The sequence below is a fragment of the Heterodontus francisci genome, chromosome 41 (genome assembly GCF_036365525.1).
Source record: "Heterodontus francisci isolate sHetFra1 chromosome 41, sHetFra1.hap1, whole genome shotgun sequence".
NCBI lineage: Eukaryota > Metazoa > Chordata > Chondrichthyes > Heterodontiformes > Heterodontidae > Heterodontus > Heterodontus francisci.
Window position 1 is genome coordinate 38,692,593 of NC_090411.1, and position 26,389 is coordinate 38,718,981.

The 26,389-nt window shown below is 39.6% G+C and overlaps 1 protein-coding gene across 1 annotated transcript in view; it reads left to right on the plus strand.

The window, feature by feature from the left end:
* Positions 1-26,389, plus strand: part of LOC137353596 (glycogen [starch] synthase, muscle-like) — a 373,978-nt gene that overhangs the window by 316,517 nt on the left and 31,072 nt on the right. Inside the window, exons 20-21 of the mRNA XM_068019956.1 lie at positions 18,868-18,963; positions 23,139-23,302. Of these exons, the coding sequence (XP_067876057.1) occupies positions 18,868-18,963; positions 23,139-23,302 (260 nt within the window). The remainder of the gene's footprint in view (positions 1-18,867; positions 18,964-23,138; positions 23,303-26,389) is intronic.

Here is a 26,389-nt window from a genome sequence, read left to right on the forward strand (position 1 = left end):
GAGAAGTTGTGGTTTTTAGACAGTGAGTTGTTGTGGTTTTTATACAGTGAGATGTTGTGGTTTTCATACAGTGAGTTGTTGTGGTTTTTATACAGTGAGATGTTGTGGTTTTTAGACAGTGAGTTGTTGTGGTTTTTATACCGTGAGTTGTTGTGGTTTTTATACAGTGAGATGTTGTGGTTTTTATACAGTGAGTTGCTGTGGTTTTTATACAGTGAGATGTTGTGGTTTTCATACAGTGAGTTGTTGTGGTTTTTATACAGTGAGATGTTGTGGTTTTTATACAGTGAGTTGTTGTGGTTTTTATACAGTGAGATGTTGTGGTTTTTATACATTGAGATGTTGTGGTTTTTTACAGTGAGATGTTGTGGTTTTTATACAGTGAGTTGTTGTGGTTTTTTACACAGTGAGTTGTTGTGGTTTTTATACTGTGAGTTGTTGTGGTTTTTATACAGTGAGATGTTGTGGTTTTTATACAGTGAGATGTTGTGGTTTTTATACAGTGAGTTGTTGTGGTTTTTAATACAGTGAGTTGTTGTGGTTTTTATACAGTGAGAAGTTGTGGTTTTTATACAGTGAGTTGTTGTGGTTTTTATACAGTGAGATGTTGTGGTTTTTAGACAGTGAGTTGTTGTGGTTTTTATACAGTGAGTTGTTGTGGTTTTTGTACAGTGAGTTGCTGTGGTTTTTATACAGTGAGATGTTGTGGTTTTCATACAGTGAGTTGTTGTGGTTTTTATACAGTGAGATGTTGTGGTTTTTATACAGTGAGTTGTTGTGGTTTTTATACAGTGAGATGTTGTGGTTTTTATACATTGAGATGTTGTGGTTTTTTACAGTGAGATGTTGTGGTTTTTATACAGTGAGTTGTTGTGGTTTTTTACACAGTGAGATGTTGTGGTTTTTATACTGTGAGTTGTTGTGGTTTTTATACAGTGAGATGTTGTGGTTTTTATACAGTGAGATGTTGTGGTTTTTATACAGTGAGTTGTTGTGGTTTTTAATACAGTGAGTTGTTGTGGTTTTTATACAGTGAGATGTTGTGGTTTTTATACAGTGAGTTGTTGTGGTTTTTATACAGTGAGATGTTGTGGTTTTTAGACAGTGAGTTGTTGTGGTTTTTATACAGTGAGTTGTTGTGGTTTTTGCACAGTCAGTTGTTGTGGTTTTTATACATTGAGATGTTGTGGGTTTTTACACACTGAGTTGTTGTGGTTTTTATACATTGAGATGTTGTGGTTTTTATACAGTGAGATGTTGTGGTTTTTAGACAGTGAGAAGTTGTGGTTTTTATACAGTGAGTTGTTGTGGTTTTTATACAGTGAGAAGTTGTGGTTTTTATACAGTGAGTTGTTGTGGTTTTTATACAGTGAGATGTTGTGGTTTTTAGACAGTGAGTTGTTGTGGTTTTTATACAGTGAGTTGTTGTGGTTTTTGTACAGTGAGTTGCTGTGGTTTTTATACAGTGAGATGTTGTGGTTTTCATACAGTGAGTTGTTGTGGTTTTTATACAGTGAGTTGTTGTGGTTTTTGCACAGTCAGTTGTTGTGGTTTTTATACATTGAGATGTTGTGGGTTTTTACACACTGAGTTGTTGTGGTTTTTATACATTGAGATGTTGTGGGTTTTTACACACTGAGTTGTTGTGGTTTTTATACATTGAGATGTTGTGGTTTTTAATACAGTGAGTTGTTGTGGTTTTTATACAGTGAGAAGTTGTGGTTTTTATACAGTGAGTTGTTGTGGTTTTTATACAGTGAGATGTTGTGGTTTTTAGACAGTGAGTTGTTGTGGTTTTTATACAGTGAGTTGTTGTGGTTTTTGTACAGTGAGTTGCTGTGGTTTTTATACAGTGAGATGTTGTGGTTTTCATACAGTGAGTTGTTGTGGTTTTTATACAGTGAGATGTTGTGGTTTTTATACAGTGAGTTGTTGTGGTTTTTATACAGTGAGATGTTGTGGTTTTTATACATTGAGATGTTGTGGTTTTTTACAGTGAGATGTTGTGGTTTTTATACAGTGAGTTGTTGTGGTTTTTTACACAGTGAGATGTTGTGGTTTTTATACTGTGAGTTGTTGTGGTTTTTATACAGTGAGATGTTGTGGTTTTTATACAGTGAGATGTTGTGGTTTTTATACAGTGAGTTGTTGTGGTTTTTAATACAGTGAGTTGTTGTGGTTTTTATACAGTGAGAAGTTGTGGTTTTTATACAGTGAGTTGTTGTGGTTTTTATACAGTGAGATGTTGTGGTTTTTAGACAGTGAGTTGTTGTGGTTTTTATACAGTGAGTTGTTGTGGTTTTTGCACAGTCAGTTGTTGTGGTTTTTATACATTGAGATGTTGTGGGTTTTTACACACTGAGTTGTTGTGGTTTTTATACATTGAGATGTTGTGGTTTTTATACAGTGAGATGTTGTGGTTTTTTCCAAAGTGTGTTGTTGTGGTTTTTATACAGTGAGATGCTGTGGTTTTTTCCAAAGTGTGTTGTTGTGGTTTTTATACAGTGAGATGTTGTGGTTTTTATACAGTGAGTTGTTGTGGTTTTTATACATTGAGATGTTGTGGTTTTTTACAAAGTGTGTTGTTGTGGTTTTTACACAGTGAGATGTTGTGGTTTTTATACAGTGAGATGTTGTGGTTTTTATACAGTGAGTTGTTGTGGTTTTTAATACAGTGAGTTGTTGTGGTTTTTTACAAAGTGTGTTGTTGTGGTTTTTACACAGTGAGATGTTGTGGTTTTTATACAGTGAGATGTTGTGTTTTTTAGACAGTGAGTTGTTGTGGTTTTTATACAGTGAGTTGTTGTGGTTTTTATACAGTGAGTTGTTGTGGTTTTTATACAGTGAGATGTTGTGGTTTTTATACAGTGAGTTGTTGTGGTTTTTTACAAAGTGTGTTGTTGTGGTTTTTACACAGTGAGATGTTGTGGTTTTTATACAGTGAGATGTTGTGGTTTTTATACAGTGAGTTGTTGTGGTTTTTAATACAGTGAGTTGTTGTGGTTTTTTCCAAAGTGTGTTGTTGTGGTTTTTATACAGTGAGATGCTGTGGTTTTTTCCAAAGTGTGTTGTTGTGGTTTTTATACAGTGAGATGTTGTGGTTTTTATACAGTGAGTTGTTGTGGTTTTTATACATTGAGATGTTGTGGTTTTTTACAAAGTGTGTTGTTGTGGTTTTTACACAGTGAGATGTTGTGGTTTTTATACAGTGAGATGTTGTGGTTTTTATACAGTGAGTTGTTGTGGTTTTTAATACAGTGAGTTGTTGTGGTTTTTTACAAAGTGTGTTGTTGTGGTTTTTACACAGTGAGATGTTGTGGTTTTTATACAGTGAGATGTTGTGTTTTTTAGACAGTGAGTTGTTGTGGTTTTTATACAGTGAGTTGTTGTGGTTTTTATACAGTGAGTTGTTGTGGTTTTTATACAGTGAGATGTTGTGGTTTTTATACAGTGAGTTGTTGTGGTTTTTATACAGTGAGAAGTTGTGGTTTTTATACAGTGAGTTGTTGTGGTTTTTATACAGTGAGATGTTGTGGTTTTTATACAGTGAGATGTTGTGGTTTTTAGACAGTGAGTTGTTGTGGTTTTTATACAGTGAGATGTTGTGGTTTTCATACAGTGAGTTGTTGTGGTTTTTATACAGTGAGATGTTGTGGTTTTTAGACAGTGAGTTGTTGTGGTTTTTATACAGTGAGTTGTTGTGGTTTTTAGACAGTGAGTTGTTGTGGTTTTTTACACAGTGAGTTGTTGTGGTTTTTTACACAGTGAGATGTTGTGGTTTTTATACAGTGAGTTGTTGTGGTTTTTATACAGTGAGATGTTGTGGTTTTCATACAGTGAGTTGTTGTGGTTTTTATACAGTGAGATGTTGTGGTTTTTATACAGTGAGATGTTGTGGTTTTTGTACAGTGAGTTGTTGTGGTTTTTATACAGTGAGATGTTGTGGTTTTTATACAGTGAGATGTTGTGGTTTTTATACAGTGAGTTGTTGTGGTTTTTAATACAGTGAGTTGTTGTGGTTTTTTCCAAAGTGTGTTGTTGTGGTTTTTATACAGTGAGATGCTGTGGTTTTTTCCAAAGTGTGTTGTTGTGGTTTTTATACAGTGAGATGTTGTGGTTTTTATACAGTGAGTTGTTGTGGTTTTTATACATTGAGATGTTGTGGTTTTTTACAAAGTGTGTTGTTGTGGTTTTTACACAGTGAGATGTTGTGGTTTTTATACAGTGAGATGTTGTGGTTTTTATACAGTGAGCTGTTGTGGTTTTTAATACAGTGAGTTGTTGTGGTTTTTTACAAAGTGTGTTGTTGTGGTTTTTACACAGTGAGATGTTGTGGTTTTTATACAGTGAGATGTTGTGTTTTTTAGACAGTGAGTTGTTGTGGTTTTTATACAGTGAGTTGTTGTGGTTTTTATACAGTGAGTTGTTGTGGTTTTTATACAGTGAGATGTTGTGGTTTTTATACAGTGAGTTGTTGTGGTTTTTATACAGTGAGAAGTTGTGGTTTTTATACAGTGAGTTGTTGTGGTTTTTATACAGTGAGATGTTGTGGTTTTTATACAGTGAGATGTTGTGGTTTTTAGACAGTGAGTTGTTGTGGTTTTTATACAGTGAGATGTTGTGGTTTTCATACAGTGAGTTGTTGTGGTTTTTATACAGTGAGATGTTGTGGTTTTTAGACAGTGAGTTGTTGTGGTTTTTATACAGTGAGTTGTTGTGGTTTTTAGACAGTGAGTTGTTGTGGTTTTTTACACAGTGAGTTGTTGTGGTTTTTTACACAGTGAGATGTTGTGGTTTTTATACAGTGAGTTGTTGTGTTTTTTATACAGTGAGTTGTTGTGGTTTTTATACAGTGAGATGTTGTGGTTTTTATACAGTGAGATGTTGTGGTTTTCATACAGTGAGTTGTTGTGGTTTTTATAAAGTGAGATGTTGTGGTTTTTATACAGTGAGTTGTTGTGGTTTTTATACAGTGAGATGTTGTGGTTTTTATACAGTGAGATGTTGTGGTTTTTATACAGTGAGTTGTTGTGGTTTTTATACAGTGAGAAGTTGTGGTTTTTATACAGTGAGATGTTGTGGTTTTTATACAGTGAGTTGTTGTGGTTTTTATACAGTGAGTTGTTGTGGTTTTTATACAGTGAGATGTTGTGGTTTTTATACAGTGAGTTGTTGTGGTTTTTATACAGTGAGTTGTTGTGGTTTTTAGACAGTGAGTTGTTGTGGTTTTTATACAGTGAGATGTTGTGGTTTTCATACAGTGAGTTGTTGTGGTTTTTATACAGTGAGATGTTGTGGTTTTTAGACAGTGAGTTGTTGTGGTTTTTATACAGTGAGTTGTTGTGGTTTTTATACAGTGAGTTGTTGTGGTTTTTTACAGTGAGATGTTGTGGTTTTTATACAGTGAGTTGCTGTGGTTTTTATACAGTGAGATGTTGTGGTTTTCATACAGTGAGTTGTTGTGGTTTTTATACAGTGAGATGTTGTGGTTTTTATACAGTGAGATGTTGTGGTTTTTATACAGTGAGATGTTGTGGTTTTTATACAGTGAGTTGTTGTGGTTTTTATACAGTGAGATGTTGTGGTTTTTATACTGTGAGTTGTTGTGGTTTTTATACAGTGAGATGTTGTGGTTTTTATACAGTGAGATGTTGTGGTTTTTATACAGTGAGTTGTTGTGGTTTTTATACAGTGAGATGTTGTGGTTTTTTATACAGTGAGTTGTTGTGGTTTTTATACATTGAGATGTTGTGGTTTTTATACAGTGAGTTGTTGTGGTTTTTATACAGTGAGTTGTTGTGGTTTTTATACAGTGAGATGTTGTGGTTTTTATACAGTGAGTTGTTGTGGTTTTTATACAGTGAGATGTTTTGGTTTTTATACAGTGAGTTGTTGTGGTTTTTGCACAGTGAGTTGTTGTGGTTTTTATACAGTGAGATGTTGTGGTTTTTATACATTGAGATGTTGTGGGTTTTTACACACTGAGTTGTTGTGGTTTTTATACATTGAGATGTTGTGGTTTTTATACAGTGAGATGTTGTGGTTTTTTCCAAAGTGTGTTGTTGTGGTTTTTATACAGTGAGATGCTGTGGTTTTTTCCAAAGTGTGTTGTTGTGGTTTTTATACAGTGAGATGTTGTGGTTTTTATACAGTGAGATGTTGTGGTTTTTATACAGTGAGTTGTTGCGGTTTTTAATACAGTGAGTTGTTGTGGTTTTTATACATTGAGATGTTGTGGTTTTTTACAAAGTGTGTTGTTGTGATTTTTACACAGTGAGAAGTTGTGGTTTTTATACAGTGAGATGTTGTGGTTTTTATACAGTGAGTTGTTGCGGTTTTTAATACAGTGAGTTGTTGTGGTTTTTTACAAAGTGTGTTGTTGTGGTTTTTATACAGTGAGATGTTGTGGTTTTTATACAGTGAGATGCTGTGGTTTTTTACACAGTGAGTTGTTGTGGTTTTTATACAGTGAGATGTTGTGGTTTTTATACAGTGAGTTGTTGTGGTTTTTATGCATGAGATGTTGTGGTTTTTATACAGTGAGTTGTTGTGGTTTTTATACAGTGAGATGTTGTGGTTTTTATACAGTGAGTTGTTGTGGTTTTTATGCATGAGATGTTGTGGTTTTTATACAGTGAGATGCTGTGGTTTTTTACACAGTGAGTTGTTGTGGTTTTTATACAGTGAGATGTTGTGTTTTTTAGACAGTGAGTTGTTGTGGTTTTTATACAGTGAGTTGTTGTGGTTTTTATACAGTGAGTTGTTGTGGTTTTTATACCGTGAGATGTTGTGGTTTTTATACAGTGAGTTGTTGTGGTTTTTATACAGTGAGAAGTTGTGGTTTTTATACAGCGAGTTGTTGTGGTTTTTATACAGTGAGATGTTGTGGTTTTTATACAGTGAGATGTTGTGGTTTTTAGACAGTGAGTTGTTGTGGTTTTTATACAGTGAGATGTTGTGGTTTTCATACAGTGAGTTGTTGTGGTTTTTATACAGTGAGATGTTGTGGTTTTTAGACAGTGAGTTGTTGTGGTTTTTATACAGTGAGTTGTTGTGGTTTTTAGACAGTGAGTTGTTGTGGTTTTTTACACAGTGAGTTGTTGTGGTTTTTTACACAGTGAGATGTTGTGGTTTTTATACAGTGAGTTGTTGTGTTTTTTATACAGTGAGTTGTTGTGGTTTTTATACAGTGAGATGTTGTGGTTTTTATACAGTGAGATGTTGTGGTTTTCATACAGTGAGTTGTTGTGGTTTTTATACAGTGAGATGTTGTGTTTTTTATACAGTGAGATGTTGTGGTTTTTATACAGTGAGTTGTTGTGGTTTTTATACAGTGAGATGTTGTGGTTTTTATACAGTGAGATGTTGTGGTTTTTATACAGTGAGTTGTTGTGGTTTTTATACAGTGAGAAGTTGTGGTTTTTATACAGTGAGATGTTGTGGTTTTTATACAGTGAGTTGTTGTGGTTTTTATACAGTGAGTTGTTGTGGTTTTTATACAGTGAGATGTTGTGGTTTTTATACAGTGAGTTGTTGTGGTTTTTATACAGTGAGAAGTTGTGGTTTTTATACAGTGAGTTGTTGTGGTTTTTATACAGTGAGTTGTTGTGGTTTTTATACAGTGAGTTGTTGTGGTTTTTATACAGTGAGATGTTGTGGTTTTTATACAGTGAGTTGCTGTGGTTTTTATACAGTGAGATGTTGTGGTTTTCATACAGTAAGTTGTTGTGGTTTTTATACAGTGAGATGTTGTGGTTTTTAGACAGTGAGTTGTTGTGGTTTTTATACAGTGAGATGTTGTGGTTTTTATACAGTGAGTTGCTGTGGTTTTTATACAGTGAGATGTTGTGGTTTTCATACAGTAAGTTGTTGTGGTTTTTATACAGTGAGATGTTGTGGTTTTTATACAGTGAGATGTTGTGGTTTTTATACAGTGAGTTGTTGTGGTTTTTATACAGTGAGATGTTGTGGTTTTTATACTGTGAGTTGTTGTGGTTTTTATACAGTGAGATGTTGTGGTTTTTATACAGTGAGATGTTGTGGTTTTTATACAGTGAGTTGTTGTGGTTTTTATACAGTGAGATGTTGTGGTTTTTTATACAGTGAGTTGTTGTGGTTTTTATACATTGAGATGTTGTGGTTTTTATACAGTGAGTTGTTGTGGTTTTTATACAGTGAGTTGTTGTGGTTTTTATACAGTGAGATGTTGTGGTTTTTATACAGTGAGTTGTTGTGGTTTTTATACAGTGAGATGTTTTGGTTTTTATACAGTGAGTTGTTGTGGTTTTTGCACAGTGAGTTGTTGTGGTTTTTATACATTGAGATGTTGTGGTTTTTATACAGTGAGATGTTGTGGTTTTTTCCAAAGTGTGTTGCTGTGGTTTTTATACATTGAGATGTTGTGGTTTTTTACAAAGTGTGTTGTTGTGGTTTTTACACAGTGAGATGTTGTGGTTTTTATACAGTGAGATGTTGTGGTTTTTATACAGTGAGTTGTTGTGGTTTTTAATACAGTGAGTTGTTGTGGTTTTTTACAAAGTGTGTTGTTGTGGTTTTTACACAGTGAGATGTTGTGGTTTTTATACAGTGAGATGTTGTGGTTTTTATACAGTGAGTTGTTGTGGTTTTTATACAGTGAGATGTTGTGGTTTTTTACACAGTGAGTTGTTGTGGTTTTTTACACAGTGAGTTGTTGTGGTTTTTATACAGTGAGATGTTGTGGTTTTTATACAGTGAGTTGTTGTGGTTTTTATACAGTGAGATGTTGTGGTTTTTATACAGTGAGTTGTTGTGGTTTTTATACAGTGAGTTGTTGTGGTTATTATACAGTGAGATGCTGTGGTTTTTTACACAGTGAGTTGTTGTGGTTTTTATACAGTGAGATGTTGTGGTTTTTATACAGTGAGTTGTTGTGGTTTTTATACAGTGAGATGTTGTGGTTTTTATACAGTGAGTTGTTGTGGTTTTTATACAGTGAGATGTTGTGGTTTTTTCCAAAGTGTGTTGTTGTGGTTTTTACACAGTGAGATGTTGTGGTTTTTATACAGTGAGTTGTTGTGGTTTTTATACAGTGAGATGTTGTGGTTTTTATACAGTGAGATGTTGTGGTTTTTATACAGTGAGATGTTGTGGTTTTTATACAGTGAGATGCTGTGGTTTTTTACACAGTGAGTTGTTGTGGTTTTTATACAGTGAGATGTTGTGGTTTTTATACAGTGAGTTGTTGTGGTTTTTATACAGTGAGATGTTGTGGTTTTTATACAGTGAGTTGTTGTGGTTTTTATACAGTGAGATGTTGTGGTTTTTATACAGTGAGTTGTTGTGGTTTTTATACAGTGAGATGTTGTGGTTTTTTCCAAAGTGTGTTGTTGTGGTTTTTACACAGTGAGATGTTGTGGTTTTTATACAGTGAGTTGTTGTGGTTTTTATACAGTGAGATGTTGTGGTTTTTATACAGTGAGATGTTGTGGTTTTTATACAGTGAGATGTTGTGGTTTTTATACAGTGAGATGCTGTGGTTTTTTACACAGTGAGTTGTTGTGGTTTTTATACAGTGAGATGTTGTGGTTTTTATACAGTGAGTTGTTGTGGTTTTTATACAGTGAGATGTTGTGGTTTTTATACAGTGAGATGTTGTGGTTTTTATACAGTGAGTTGTTGTGGTTTTTATACAGTGAGTTGTTGTGGTTTTTATACAGTGAGATGTTGTGGTTTTTATACAGTGAGATGTTGTGGTTTTTATACAGTGAGTTGTTGTGGTTTTTATACAGTGAGTTGTTGTGGTTTTTTATACAGTGAGATGTTGTGGTTTTTTACACAGTGAGTTGTTGTGGTTTTTATACAGTGAGATGCTGTGGTTTTTTACACAGTGAGTTGTTGTGGTTTTTATACAGTGAGATGTTGTGGTTTTTATACAGTGAGATGCTGTGGTTTTTTACACAGTGAGTTGTTGTGGTTTTTATACAGTGAGATGTTGTGGTTTTTATACAGTGAGTTGTTGTGGTTTTTATACAGTGAGATGCTGTGGTTTTTTACACAGTGAGTTGTTGTGGTTTTTATACAGTGAGATGTTGTGGTTTTTATACAGTGAGTTGTTGTGGTTTTTATACAGTGAGATGTTGTGGTTTTTATACAGTGAGTTGTTGTGGTTTTTATACAGTGAGATGTTGTGGTTTTTTCCAAAGTGTGTTGTTGTGGTTTTTACACAGTGAGATGTTGTGGTTTTTATACAGTGAGATGTTGTGGTTTTTTCCAAAGTGTGTTGTTGTGGTTTTTATACAGTGAGATGTTGTGGTTTTTATACAGTGAGTTGTTGTGGTTTTTATACAGTGAGATGTTGTGGTTTTTATACAGTGAGTTGTTGTGGTTTTTATACAGTGAGATGTTGTGGTTTTTATACAGTGAGTTGTTGTGGTTTTTATACAGTGAGATGTTGTGGTTTTTTCCAAAGTGTGTTGTTGTGGTTTTTACACAGTGAGATGTTGTGGTTTTTATACAGTGAGTTGTTGTGGTTTTTATACAGTGAGATGTTGTGGTTTTTATACAGTGAGATGTTGTGGTTTTTATACAGTGAGATGTTGTGGTTTTTATACAGTGAGATGCTGTGGTTTTTTACACAGTGAGTTGTTGTGGTTTTTATACAGTGAGATGTTGTGGTTTTTATACAGTGAGTTGTTGTGGTTTTTATACAGTGAGATGTTGTGGTTTTTATACAGTGAGATGTTGTGGTTTTTATACAGTGAGTTGTTGTGGTTTTTATACAGTGAGTTGTTGTGGTTTTTATACAGTGAGATGTTGTGGTTTTTATACAGTGAGATGTTGTGGTTTTTATACAGTGAGTTGTTGTGGTTTTTATACAGTGAGTTGTTGTGGTTTTTTATACAGTGAGATGTTGTGGTTTTTTACACAGTGAGTTGTTGTGGTTTTTATACAGTGAGATGCTGTGGTTTTTTACACAGTGAGTTGTTGTGGTTTTTATACAGTGAGATGTTGTGGTTTTTATACAGTGAGATGCTGTGGTTTTTTACACAGTGAGTTGTTGTGGTTTTTATACAGTGAGATGTTGTGGTTTTTATACAGTGAGTTGTTGTGGTTTTTATACAGTGAGATGCTGTGGTTTTTTACACAGTGAGTTGTTGTGGTTTTTATACAGTGAGATGTTGTGGTTTTTATACAGTGAGTTGTTGTGGTTTTTATACAGTGAGATGTTGTGGTTTTTATACAGTGAGTTGTTGTGGTTTTTATACAGTGAGATGTTGTGGTTTTTTCCAAAGTGTGTTGTTGTGGTTTTTACACAGTGAGATGTTGTGGTTTTTATACAGTGAGATGTTGTGGTTTTTTCCAAAGTGTGTTGTTGTGGTTTTTATACAGTGAGTTGTTGTGGTTTTTATACAGTGAGATGTTGTGGTTTTTTCCACACTGAGTTGTTGTGGTTTTTATACAGTGAGATGTTGTGGTTTTTATACAGTGAGTTGTTGTGGTTTTTATACAGTGAGATGTTGTGGTTTTTTCCAAAGTGTGTTGTTGTGCTTTTTACACAGTGAGATGTTGTGGTTTTTTACACAGTGAGTTGTTGTGTTTTTTATACAGTGAGTTGTTGTGGTTTTTATACAGTGAGAAGTTGTGGTTTTTATACAGTGAGTTGTTGTGGTTTTTATACAGTGAGATGTTGTGGTTTTTATACAGTGAGATGTTGTGGTTTTTATACAGTGAGTTGTTGTGGTTTTGATACAGTGAGTTGTTGTGGTTTTTATACATTGAGATGTTGTGGTTTTTACATAGTGAGTTAGAACATAGAACATAGAACATACAGCACAGAACAGGCCCTTCGGCCCACAATGTTGTGCCGATCCTTTGTCCTCTGTCAAGGAGAATTTAATCTATACCCCATCATTCTCCTTTATCCATATACCTATCCAAAAGCCTTTTGAAAGTCCCTAAAGTTTCTGACTCAACAACTTCCCCGGGCAAGGCATTCCATGCCTCGACCACTCTCTGGGTAAAGAACCTTCCCCTGACATCCCCCTTATATCTCCCACCCTTCACCTTAAATTTATGACCCCTTGTAACGCTTTGCTCCACCCGGGGAAAAAGTTTCTGACTGTCTACCCTATCTATTCCCCTGATCATCTTATAAACCTCTATCATGTCACCCCTCATCCTTCTCCTTTCTAATGAGAAGAGGCCTAGAATGTTCAGCCTTTCCTCGTAAGACTTATTCTCCATTCCAGGCAACATCCTGGTAAATCTCCTCTGCACCCTCTCCAAGGCTTCCACATCCTTCCTAAAATGAGGCGACCAGAACTGCACACAGTACTCCAAATGAGGCCTTACCAAGGTCCTGTACAGCTGCATCATCACCTCACGGCTCTTAAATTCAATCCCTCTGCTAATGAACGCTAACACCCCATATGCCTTCTTCACAGCCCTATCCACTTGAGTTCAACTTTCAATGATCTATGCACATAGACCCCAAGGTCTCTCTGCTCCTCCACATGCCCAAGAACCCTACCGTTAACCCAGTATTTTGCATTCATGTTTGTCCTTCCAAAATGGACGACCTCACACTTTTCAGGGTTAAACTCCATCTGCCACTTTTCAGCCCAGCACTGCAACCTATCCAAGTCCCTTTGCAGACGACAATAGCCCTCCTCGGTATCCACAACTCCACCAACCTTTGTATCATCTGCAAATTTACTGACCCACCCTTCGACTTCCTCATCCAAGTCGTTAATAAAAATCACAAACAGGAGAGGACCCAGAACTGATCCCTGCGGCACGCCACTGGTAACTGGGCTCCAGGCTGAGTATTTACCATCTAAGACCACTCTCTGCCTTCTATCAGTTAGCCAATTCTTAATCCAACTGGCCACATTCCCCACTATCCCATGCCTCCTGACTTTCTCCATAAGTCTACCATGGGGGACCTTATCAAATGCCTTACTAAAATCCATGTACACCACATCCACTGGTTTACCCTCATCCACTTGCTTGGTCACCTGCTCAAAGAATTCAATCAGGCTTGTGAGGCAAGACCTACCCCTCACAAAACCGTGCTGACTGTTCCGAATCAAGCAGTGTCTTTCCAGATGCTCAGAAATCCTATCCCTCAGCACCTTTTCCATCAACTTGCCTACCACCGAAGTAAGACTAACTGGCCTGTAATTCCCAGGGTTGTTCCTATTCCCTTTCTTGAACAGGGGCACAACATTTGCCACCCTCCAATCACCTGGTACCACCCCCGTCAGCAGAGAAGATGAAAAGATCATTGCCAGCGGCTCTGCAATTTCATCCCTTGCTTCCCATAACATCCTTGGATATACCCCGTCAGGCCCGGGAGACTTGTCTATCTTCAAGTTATTCAAAAACCCCAACACATCTTCCCTCCTAACGAGCACTTCCTCGAGCTTACCAGTCTGTTTCACACCGTCCTCTTCAGTAATACACCCCTTCTCATTCGTAAATACCGAAGAGAAGTACTCATTCAAAACCTCACTTATCTCTTCCGGCTCAACACACAGTCTCCCGCTATTGTCCTTGACCGGACCTATGGTCCCCCTAGTCATCCTCATATTTCTGACATACGCGTAAAAGGCCTTGGGGTTTTCTTTTATCCTACCCGGCAAGCATTTTTCATGCCCTCTCTTAGCTCTCCTAATCCCTTTCTTCAGATCCTTCCTGGCCATCTTGTATCCCTCCAGAGCCATGCCTGTGCCCTTTTTCCTCAACTTTATATACGCATCCTTCTTCTTCCTAACAAGACTCTCAACCTCTCTTGTCAACCACGGTTCCCTCACATGACCATCCCTTCCCTGTCTGACAGGGACATGCTTATCAATGGCCCCTACTATCTGCTCCTTGAAAAAGTTCCACATTTCGACCGTGCCCTTCCCTGCCAGCATATGCTCCCAACTTATGCTCCTCAGTTCCTGCCTGACAGCATCATATCTACCCTTCCCCCAATTGTAAACCTTGCCCTGTTGCACATACCTATCCCTCTCCATTACCACAGTGAATGCTACAGAATTTTGATCACTATCTCCAAAGTGCTCGCCCACCAACAGCTCTATCACTTGCCCTGGTTCATTACCTAGTACCAAATCCAATATTGCCTCCCCTCTGGTCGGGCAGTCTACATACTGAGTCAGAAAAGCTTCCTGGACATACTGCACAAACACTACCCCATCCAAACTATTCGATCTAAAGAGTTGCCAATCAATATTTGGGAAGTTGAAATCCCCCATAATTACTACCCTGTGACTTCTGCTCCTTTCCAAAATCTGTTTCCCAATCTGCTCTTCCACCTCCCTGCTGCTATTGGGGGGCCTATAGAAAACTCCCATCAAGGTGACTGCTCCTTTCCTGTTCCTGACCTCAACCCACAGTGCCTCAGTCGGCAGATCCTCCTCGAAAATTCTTTCAGCAGTTGTTACACTATTTCTAACTAACAATGCCACCCCCCCACCTCTTTTACCACCATTCCTAATCTTATGAAAACATCTATAACCAGGTACCTCCAAAAACCATTCCTCCCCCTCACCTATCCACGTTTCAGTGATGGCCACAACATCGTAGTCCCAAGTGCCCATCCACGCCTTCAATTCACTCACCTTATTGTTGTTGTGTTTTTTATACAGTGAGATGTTGCAGTCTAGAAGTGAATTGGTAATTTACAGAATGATCTTGGGAAAGCGCAGGCCACACCCATTTCCTGCCCCAATAGGACAGTATATTCACATACATGCTGAAGGGAGAAAATCTAGGCTTAAGCCGTGAAAAGCGAAGCTCACATATCACTGTGAGCAGAAGTAACCCAATGATTTTATCGCAAAGTTCAATGATAGGGTTCATGATACAGTAGGGAAAGAAGTGGAATTTCATCACAAGCTCACAGCCGACTGATTTTCTCTATCTCTAATGTTAATTGTCTATTAATTGTATTTAATTGTATGCAATTGGTGGGCATTAACTGGGGATCCACTTGTGCCCCTAAAATAAGAAGAGACTGACACTGTGGTGGATGCTTGTAATGCACTGTAAATAAATGCCTATACAAGTGTTAAAGATTGGCTCCAGTTCTATCCTTCACCACCTGGATTTCTGGCGTATAATATGGTATCAGGGGATGGTTTGCCTCAAGGCAAAGGTTGGAAACTAAGAAAAAAATTTCAGGCAGGTTGATAGGTAAATTGGCCATTATAAATTGCCCCTAGTATAGGTAGGTGGTAGGGAAATATAGGGACAGGTGGGGATGTGGTAGGAATATGGGATTAGTGTAGGATTAGTATAAATAGGTGGTTGATGGTCGGCACAGACTTGGTGGGCCGAAGGGCCTGTTTCAGTGCTGTATCTCTAAACTAAACTAAAATAAAACTAAAATCTTAGTGGCCTTTGTGGAAAATGACAGAAAGCAAATTTAAATTGTTGGGGTATGATTACCCGCCAACGTTCTTGGGGTCTGACCCATATGGCCAGTGGAAGAATGAAGTGAATATGTAGACACACACCTCTTTGGTAGGCACGTAACGTGTGTTTACATAGCCACTTCATTCTTCCACTGGTCATATGGTTCAGACCCCAAGAACTTACGTGCTTACCAAAGAGAAAGAAAGGTATGGCCTTTGCGTTGTCACCGCTTCCTTCAAAAAGTATTTTGTGAGATGGATGTCCATCAATTGAATAGTGATGAAGGTTTGAACCTTCTTGGAAAAAATTACAATAAAGGTGAACTGTTAAATGCCTGTGAGGCATCGTCAGAATTTGATAGATTTTGGAAAACAGATGATCATTCCATGAAAGAATATATCATGGACTTTAAAGGATTGTATAAAATATTAACAAAATTCAATTTGGGGATCCCTGGATCAGTACTGGCATTTAAAATACTGGATTGTACTAAGATGTCTAATGGACAGGCAACTGGTTCTTACTGGTGTTCGGTTTTAGGAGAAAGAGATCCTCTTGCATCAGATGTCTTTTGCCTTAACAAAATTCCAGGGAAACATTCATTTCCTCCAGTTTCATGAAACAAATGAAACATTCCACTGTGATACAAAGAATAGAAGACTCAGTGATTGCCAGATTTCAAACTAGCCCAGATACTGAACGCAGGTGTTAATACAATGAAAGGATTAACGGTAGAGGCAGAGTGAGGATGAAAGCCCCTTTAGAAATTTTTTTTAATGTTGTTATAAGTACTTTGGCTGCCAAAACACTGGCTTTTGTGGAGGCAGTGGAATTGGGATTCTATTTGTCAAATATTTTAAGTGAGATTCTGTATTATGGACATACTGAAGGTAGCATACCCAGTGAACATTATGTAGATAATTGTTCCTTTTGGGATAACGTACACTTTAAGAAAAGTGAGTGAGAAAATGTCATGGATTGATTTTGCTGGCTTGAAACAAATACTGAAGAGAAAGGAAATCTCTAAAAATTAAATGGATGGATGCAATCATCAACTGTCTGATTGTTTTATAAAAAGAAAAGCTTGTACAACGAAATTGTTAAGGTTCCTAGAAGAGGGGCATCTTAGAATGTAATACTTTGTACAGAATATGGAGGTCTCTGATTTAACATGTTTTTAGGTTTTCATTGTACATATAACTCAATTTTTTATTTGAAAGGAATATGTTGATCGTATATTAATTGTATTTAATTGTATGCAGCTGGTGGGCATTAACTAGGGATGCACTTGTGCCCCTGTAAATAGGAACAGAGGGTTGTAGGGTTAGGAGGCAGATGCTTGTAATGTGTATCTGTAAATAAATGTCTATTAAAGTGTGTAAAGATGTGTTGCAGCCCTATCCTTCATTACTTGGCTTTCTGGAGTAAAACATCTGATACACTCTGTAGCCTCTCTCCTCAGTTGGGGAGAATTGGGACAACACCATGTTGTAGATCTCTTCCCATCAAAAAAGGTCAAATTCATTTTTGTTTCCCTAGCATTGGGAAGCATGCAGCCCATAATGGCAGCATATGTGGCTGAGTGAAGGAACACTGCCAGATGAAGGCTAGAGTGTGAAGGGCACTATGTTACCTTGTGGTTATTGATGGAAAGCAATCAAGTACTTTTAAATTGGTTGAGTGGGGAAAGTTGTAAGCATAGTGCATTCTTGCAAGTTATAACAGGCTCCTCTTACTTTGTTCGACTGGTAAGGTTATTAAACCCATCCTAGTACTGAATGGCCTTGTGTGGTGTTGTATTCAATGCCCAGGTTACCTCCTTCCACAACCTCCTTAGCAGCTCTGCTTGGCATCTATGTTGCACTGTTCCAAACTGATCCACTGCCTGGCTTTGTGCTGTAAAACCTCAACAGATGAATGTAAGAAGCAGTGGTGTTTTCAGTTCCCCAGATAAGCTCACAGACATTATGTTAAATAACTTATTTGGGTGCAGCAAAAGACAGTTTGGTGCTACCTGTCCTTTTAAACTGCTGTACACTTTTTAAAGCCACATGCAATTTCCTGCCCCAAGCAAGCAAGCACCCAATCAGGGTGTTTCTAATCCTTTGAGCTCACATACACTATCTTAATGAGGCATACCCCAGAGATTGTAACGGGATCAACACTCCAGATTTCAGATGGACATGAATTGTGCTCCACCACATATTCACCTAGCTGTGTCTGATCAGAGAATCCAGGCTGGTGATGTGATCAGTCTTATTCTATCATTGCCCACACGTTCACTTTTCAGCAGGTAGTCGCTGGATATAGATCAGAAATTGGAACCCTAAGCCAGGAACATTGAGGCCAGTTGTACAGCTCCAAATATTGAGATCAGCACAGACTGGTAATTGAAGCTGGGAAATTGTTGGTCTGTATGGTTCCATGGTTGAGAACACAAGAAATAGGAGCAGAAGTCGACCATATGGCCCATCGAGTCTGCTCCGCTATTCAATACAATCATGGCTGATCTTGGGCTTCAATTCCACTTTCCTGCCCACTCTCCATATCCCTTGATTCCCTGAGAAACCAAAAATCTATCTATCCCAGCCTTAAATATATTCAATAATGGAGCATCCACAGCTCTCTGGGGTGGAGAATTCCAAAGATTCACAACCCTTTGATTGAAGTAATTTCTCCTCATCTCAGTCCTGAATGATCGGCCCCTTATCCTGAGACTGTGTCCCCGTGTTCTAGATTCCCTGAGCAGTGGAAACAATCTCTCAGCTTCTACCCTATCAAGCCCTTTCAGAATCTTGTATGTCTCAATTAGATCACCTCTCATTCTTCTAAACTCCAGAGAATATAGGCCCAATTTACTCAGCCTCTCATCATAGGACAACCCCCTCATCCCAGGGACCAATTCAGTAAATCTTCACTGCACTGCTCCCAGTGCAAGTATATCCTTTCTTAAATGTGGAGACCAAAACTGCACGCAGTATTCTAGGTGTGGTCTCACCAAAGCTCTGTACAATTTTAGTAAGAATTCTTTATTCCTGTACTCCAATCCCCTTGCAATAAAGCCCAACATGCCATTTGCCTTCCTAATAGCCTTCTGCACCTGCATGTTAACTTTGTGCGTTCCTTGTACGAGTACCCCCGAGTCTCCCTGAACATCAACACTTACCAGTTTCACACCTTTTAAATGTCAATGAGCTTCTCTTTGAGTTCTTTACCAATGCCACTGGGCATGCATCTACTGCCAGTTGTGTGCCAGTGGCAAATGTGATAGCGTGCACTACTACTCAATGTTGCAGTGTGTTTCTGTCATTCCTGCACCGAGTAAACAGGAACACTGATACCTGTGACTTGATGATGTTCCACTTTTAGTGTAAGAATCACTGGTGGCTGTAGTTTTTTAATGGAGATTTTTAATGCTTATATGGTTTTAATTCTGTTTCTGAGTAATCCTTTCCCTCCTAGCGGAATGCACAGTGATGGGAATTCCCAGCGTTTCCACCAATCTGTCCGGCTTTGGTTGCTTTATGGAGCAACATATCACAGATCCTACTGCATATGGTGAGCTTCCGTAATCAATGCTATGATGTGCTCAGCTCTGTGTGTCCCTATCAATATTTAGGCCCACACTGCATTCCTCAAGTTAAGTGTTGACATTCATAAATAGGCACCAGTTCAGTGATGTTGTCAGTAGAACCCAAGAGACACCTCACCTGGCAAAGGTAGTCCGGATAATGAATTCGTAGAATGCTTTCACAACAGTTTTCTGGAACAATACATTGTGGAACCAACAAGGGATAATGCTATTTTAGATCTAGTAGTGTGCCATGTGGCAGGTTTAATTAGTAATCTCATAGTAAAAGATCCTCTTGGAAAAAGTGATCATAATACAATTGAATTCCATATTAAGTTTGAAAGTGACATACTCCGGTCCCAAACAAGAACCTTGAACTTAAAAAAGCCAATTACATATGTATGAGGGGGCAGTTGGCTAAAATTGATTGGCAAATAGACTAAAAGGTATTGCAGTAAATGAACAGTGGGAAACATTGAAAGAAACAATTCAAAATGTTCAACAAAAATATATTCCATTAAAAAACAAAAACTCAGCAAGAAAAATCCTTCCGTGGAATACTAGGGAAGTTAAGGAGAGTATTAGATTAAAAGAAGCTTATAATGTTGCAAAGAATAGCAGTAAGCCTGAGGAGTGTTTTAGAAACCAGCAAAGGATGACCAAAAAGTTAATAAAAAAGGAATAGGATATGCGAGTAAATTAACCAGGAATATACAAATAGATTGCAAGAGCTTTTACAAGTACATAAAAAGGAGGAGAGTAGCTAAAGTAAACATTGGTCCCTTAGAAGCAGAGACAGGAGAAATTATCATGGGGAACAAGGAAGTGGCAGAGACGTTGAACAAATATTTAGTGTCTGTTTTCTAAAGTAGAAGACAAAAATTACATACCAGAAATAGGGGATAACCAAGGGTCTAATAAAAGTGAGGAACTTAAGGTAATTAATATCAGAAGAGAAAAAAGTACTTTAGAAACTTAAAGGACTAAAATCCGACAAATGGGCAGGACATCATGGCCTACATCCTAGGATTCTAAAAGAGGGAGCTGCAGAGATGGTGGATGCACTGGTTATGATTTGCCAAAATTCCCTAGTTTCTAAAATGGTCCTCGTGGATTGGAAGTTAGCAAATGTAACACCTCTATTCAAGAAAGGAGGGAGCGCGGAAACAGGGAACAACAGGCCAGTTAGCCTGACATCAGTCTTCGGGAAAATGCTGAATCTGTTATTAAGAAAGTCTTAACAATGCACTTAAAAAGTCACAGAATACCAGACAGAGTCAACATGGTTTTACAAAAGGGAAATTGTGTTTGGTAAATTTATTAGAATTTTTAAAGGATGTAACTAATGAGTAGATAAAGAAGAACCAGTGGATATAATAAAAGGGATATGAGGATAGTGTGGGAAAAAGGCATTGAAGTGGAAGATCATATTGAATGGCAGGGCAGGCTCGATGGGCTGAATGGCCTACTCCTGCTCCTATGTTCCTAATGTGCCAGACAAAAGGCTAATATTAAAAATAAGGGTGCATGGAGCTGGAGGTAATATATTAGCATGGATAGAGGGTTGATTAATGGACAGGAAGCAGAGAGGAGGGATAATTTTCAAGGATCAGTGCTGGGGCCTCAGCTATTTACAATCTATATTAATGACTTAGACAAAGAGACTGAGAGTAATGTATCTGAATTTGATGATGATACAAAGCTGTGGTGGATTATAATCCTAGCCCCGTTTTGAGACTATCCCAGATCAGGCATACTTCTCAGATGAGTTAAGGTTGAGAAAGATAGATCAACTCTCCCTAAAGGAAATGAACCAGCTGAGAATATTACCATCTTCTAGACAGCCTTTTTAACAAATTTCAACCAGATTATAATAATCTGGATGTTATGAGGGTCCAGGAGTCTCTCCTCAGTAATGTACCCTCCCTACCAAAGAGTGTACGGAGATAGGTTCATGAGTTAGCGATACAGAAGACTGAGACAATATAAATCTAAATTATATAAAAGTTTATTAAAGAACCGAACATGCAATTCACAGTTGGTGAGATGGGCAATTGCAACGATAATAGTTGCAGGAAAAGATAGAAAGTACAATCTTGTTTCGAGTAGAAAATCCAATTTTTAAATCCAAATATTGTTCCAGTAAAATATATAAGTAGGATATCAATTCATTATTAAAGTAACATTTACCTTAAATCCCCGAGTAGAAGACTACAGAGTTAGCGAGATACCTCTGTCCCAGTTAAGGAGAAAGTTATCATTGCCTCACTCCAGTACCTTTACTGTGGGAGATGCTGGAGCAAGTCCAACAAATCTAAAAATCCAATGTGTGCTCCTAATATTTATACTGTTTTTCAAATTTCATAGCTAATTATGTTACATATGGGGTGTTACCTCAACTGTAAGTAAGTTTGTCCCCCTTCATTTCCCAAATAAGGCTGTATAACTGTTAATTTCTAGGTAAGTGAAGGTTCACTAGATTGATTCCTGGGATGAGAGGGTTGTTCATTGAGAGGCTGAGTAAATTGGGCCGATACTCTCTGGGGTTTAGAAGAATGAGAAGTGATCTCATTGAAACAGACAAGATTCTGAAAGGGCTTAACAGGGTAGACACTGAGAGGTCATTTCCCCTGGCTGGGGAATCTAGAACTCAGGGGCACATTCTCAGGATAAGGGATTGATCATTTAGGACTAAGATGAAGAGAAACTTCTTCACTCAAAGGGTTGTGAATCTTTGGAATCTTTGATTTCTTAGAGAGCCAGAGTATTAGGAAACTGTGAGAATAATGATGGTCAATGTTTCATACGTTATCTAACTGTGTTTCAAGATTATAATTCAGTTTGTGGATTTAGTTAGCTTTGACAAAAATTCAGTTGACTGTGGTTTAGGGTTATTAGCATAAAACCATCTTAACAAATATTACACTGTGGTAGCTTTTGTGACAGTTTGCAAAACTGTTATCAATGTTTTACCTTGGGGTAAGGTTTGTGACTTTAGGAGCGAATCCCTCTTATCAGAAGAAGCTTTTATGGTTCCAAGATGAGGCAAATGTTTTCACTCAGAGACTTGTTCACTTAATATTATGAGATGAACTTTTTTAACCTTTTAGGGAGGTGAACCCTTTTAAAATTTTTACATCCCTCTTTCATAGGAAAATAACTCTTTTAACTTTATAACCCCTCATTATGGCCACATTCCTTCACAAAGCTAGGTAGGAATGCAAGCCGTGAGGACACAAACAGATATAGACAAGCTAAGCGAATGGGCAACAAGATGGCAGATGGAGTATAACGTGCAGATGCGTGAGGTTATTCACTTTGGTAGTAAGAACAGAAAAGCAGAATATTTTTAAAAGGCGTGAAGCTTCTAAATGCTGATGTTCAGAGAGAATTGAATGTACTCATACAAGTAACACAGGAAGTTAGCATGCAGGTACAGCAAGCAATTGGGAAGGCAAATGGCATGGTGGGCTTTATTGCAAGGGGATTGAAGTACAAGAATAATCAAGTTTTGCTACAATTGTACAGGGCTTTGGTGAGACCACACCTGGAATACTGTGTGTACTTTTCGTCTCCATACTTAAGGCAGGATATACTTGGAGGCAGTACAGTGAAGGTTCAATAGTTTGGTCCCTGGGATGAGAGGGTTGTTCTTTGATGAGAGGCTGAGTAAATTGGGCCTATATTCTCTGGAGTTCAGAAGAATGAGAGGTGATCTCATTGAAACAGACAAGATTCTGAAGGGGCTTAACAGGGTGGACACTGAGAGGCTGTTTCCTCTGGCTGGGGAATCTAGAACACAGGGGCACATTCTCAGGATAAGGGGTTGATCATTTAGGACTGAGGTGAGGAGAAATTTCTTCACTGAGAGTTATGAGTCTTTGGAATTTCTACCCAGAGTGTATTTAAGGCTGAGATAGGCAGATTTTTGGTCCCTCAGGGAATCAAGGGATATGGGGAGTGGGAGGGAAAGTGGAGTTGAGGCAGAAGATCAGCCATGATCATATTGAATGGCGGAGCAGGCTTGAGGGGCCGAATGGTCTACTTCTGCTCCTATTTCTTATGCTCTTATGTTCACCTGATACCAGGAAGCACCCTCAACGTGATCTCACCTGTCTGAGGGAAGAATATGAATCTAAAAATACTGACACTTTTCTGACAGGGATCTATATTCTAGATCGTCGCTTTAAGAGCCTGGATGAATGCTGCAATCAGTTAACCTCGTTCCTCTACAGCTTCTCTCAACAATCGCGACGGCAACGGATAATTCAGAGAAATCGCACTGAACGACTCTCTGATTTGCTGGACTGGCGTTACCTTGGCCGGGTAAGCACATATTTGGAAGGGAACCATGCCAATTATAGAGATTTTAGTAAATATCCCTGTTCCCTAATGGTGCAGGTTCTCACTGGGCTTCAGTTCCACAGGCACCCGATGTATTTGACAAGGTGTCACACAGTCGGGTACTTAATCCTATGGGAGTAGTGGGAAGATCTTCGGTTGGATAAGGAATTTGTTGTATTCCCATTAGCAGAAGGTTTTTATTAATGTGGTTGCATTGAGACCAGTCACTACAGGGTTCCCATAACAATCAGTGTTAGGTTCATTGCTCTTCACCTTCTGTATTTGGATCTGCTGATAGTTTTGGGAGAACTTTGTTAGATAAAAGATTGACTGACTGATTCATGTGGGTGTTAGGATCCTCGATGACAAAAATAGATTACATGCAGGTCTAGATTCAATGGCGGAATCGGCCCCTACTTGGAAGATGTAACTGAATATGTAATGTTATGAATGTAGTTGGGGACAGAGATACTGGCTCTCGCCAGCGAGCTCAAAAAAATTGGTGGCCTGCAAGAGCTGCCGCGATCTCCCGGACGGAGGATCATTTAAATAGCTGGGGTGGCCCCCCCAATCACGTGGAGGGCGTGGGCTGTCCGTCACCGGCAATGGTGTCAATTACCTGTGTGCAGGTGTTGGCGCCATTTTTAAAGTGCAGCCGGAACTGCTGGAAAATTTTAATTTTTAAAGTGAACCCCTCAAAAAATACAAAATAAAATTGTAACTCCCCTTTCCAACCCCTCCAATAAAAATTACATTAGGTATTTGCTCTTCCTGCCCGAAACACTTACCTTTGAATTCTGACCTTATCATAGAATCAAAGGAAGTTTAAGGCACAGAAAGAGGCCACTTGGCCCATCATGTCTGTGCTGACTGAAAAACGTTCCGCCCAGTTTAATACCACCTTCCAGCATTTGGTCCGTAGCCCTGCAGATTACAGCACTTGAGGTGCACATTCAGACTTCTATACTTTCCCTACCAGACTGTACAGAGTTGAAAGTTCACCCTTTCCCACCATCCCCGACACTGATAATGCTTATTTCACCCCGTTTCCCCCCTGCCCACACTGAAAACCTGAACTCTCTGTCCCACCACCACCAGTGTCATGCCTGATTTCCCCAGATGAGAATTTGAAGGAACAGGAGTACCAGCCGGTGTGCTGAAGATCGCAATGTGCTTGGAACATTGCCGGTAAGTATATTTAAATGAATTCATTTTATTGATTTTAAACATGGAAATTGAGGTCATGCCCGTCCGCGCGCCCCCCCACCACCAGCGCCACCCCCCCCCCCCCGCCCTCCCCGTTCCATGCCACAGAGCACGACGTCATGGTCTTGGTAAAATCCAGTCCACTTTCTGTAGGGTTGTGTGCACCAGGTTTTTGAGTGTAGAAGGAGAGTGGTATTTCAGTGCACGTATCTCTGAATAACTATAAAACATGCCACAAGGCTGTTTTCAAACCAAAAGATGTGATGGGAGGTGTTGGTGCCAGCGATGGCTCAGTAGCAGCACTTAGTCCCACAGAATTAAGCATATAATCCAAGCAGACACTGAGGCAGTGCTGTACTGTCAGAGAGGGCAGTATCGAGGCAATGCTGTACTGTTGGAGGGGGCAGTATCGAGGCAGTGCTGTACTGTTGGAGGGGGCACTATCGAGGCAATGCTGTACTGTTGGAGGGGGCAGTATCGAGGCAGTGCTGCACTGTTGGAGGGGGCAATATCGAGGCTGTGCTGCACTGTCAGATGGGGCAATATCGAGGCAGTGCTGTACTGTCAGAGGGGGCAGTATCGAGGCAGTGCTGCACTGTCGGAGAGGGCAGTATCGAGGCAGTGCTGTACTGTCAGATGGGGCAGTATCGAGGCAGTGCTGTACTGTCGGAGAGGGCAGTATCGAGTGCTGTACTGTCGGAGGGGGCAATATCGAGGCAGTGCTGCACTGTCGGAGGGGGCAATATCGAGGCAGTGCTGTACTGTCGGAGGGGGCAATATCGAGGCAGTGCTGTACTGTCGGAGGGGGCAATATCGAGGCAGTGCTGTAGTGTCGGAGGGGGCAATATCGAGGCAGTGCTGAACTGTCAAAGAGGGCACTATCGAGGCAGTGCTGTACTGTCGGAGGGGGCAATATCGAGGCAGTGCTGAACTGTCAAAGAGGGCAGTATCGAGGCAGTGCTGTACTGTCGGAGGGGGCAGTATCGAGGCAGTGCTGTACTGTCGGAGGGGGCACTATCGAGGCAGTGCTGTACTGTTGGAGGGGGGCAGTATCGAGGCAGTGCTGAACTGTTGCAGGGGGCAATATCGAGGCAGTGCTGTACTGTTGGAGGGGGCAGTATCGAGGCAGTGCTGTACTGTCGGAGGGGGCAATATCGAGGCAGTGCTGTACTGTCGGAGGGGGCAGTATCGAGGCAGTGCTGTACTGTCGGAGGGGGCAGTATCGAGGCAGTGCTGTACTGTCGGAGGGGGCAGTATCGAGGCAGTGCTGTACTGTCGGAGGGGGCAGTATCGAGGCAGTGCTGTACTGTCGGAGGGGGCAGTATCGAGGCAGTGCTGTACTGTCGGAGGGGGCAGTATCGAGGCAGTGCTGTACTGTCGGAGGGGGCACTATCGAGGCAGTGCTGTACTGTTGGAGGGGGGCAATATCGAGGCAGTGCTGTACTGTCGGAGGGGGCAGTATCGAGGCAGTGCTGTACTGTCGGAGGGGGCAATATCGAGGCAGTGCTGTACTGTCGGAGGGGGCAGTATCGAGGCAGTGCTGTACTGTCAGAGGGGGCAATATCGAGGCAGTGCTGTACTGTCGGAGGGGGCAGTATCGAGGCAGTGCTGTACTGTCGGAGGGGGCAGTATCGAGGCAGTGCTGTACTGTCGGAGGGGGCAATATCGAGGCAGTGCTGTACTGTCAGAGGGGGCAGTAACGAGGCAGTGCTGTACTGTCGGAGGGGGCAATATCGAGGCAGTGCTGTACTGTCAGAGGGGGCAGTAACGAGGCAGTGCTGTACTGTCGGAGGGGGCAATATCGAGGCAGTGCTGAACTGTCAAAGAGGGCAGTATCGAGGCAGTGCTGTACTGTCGGAGGGG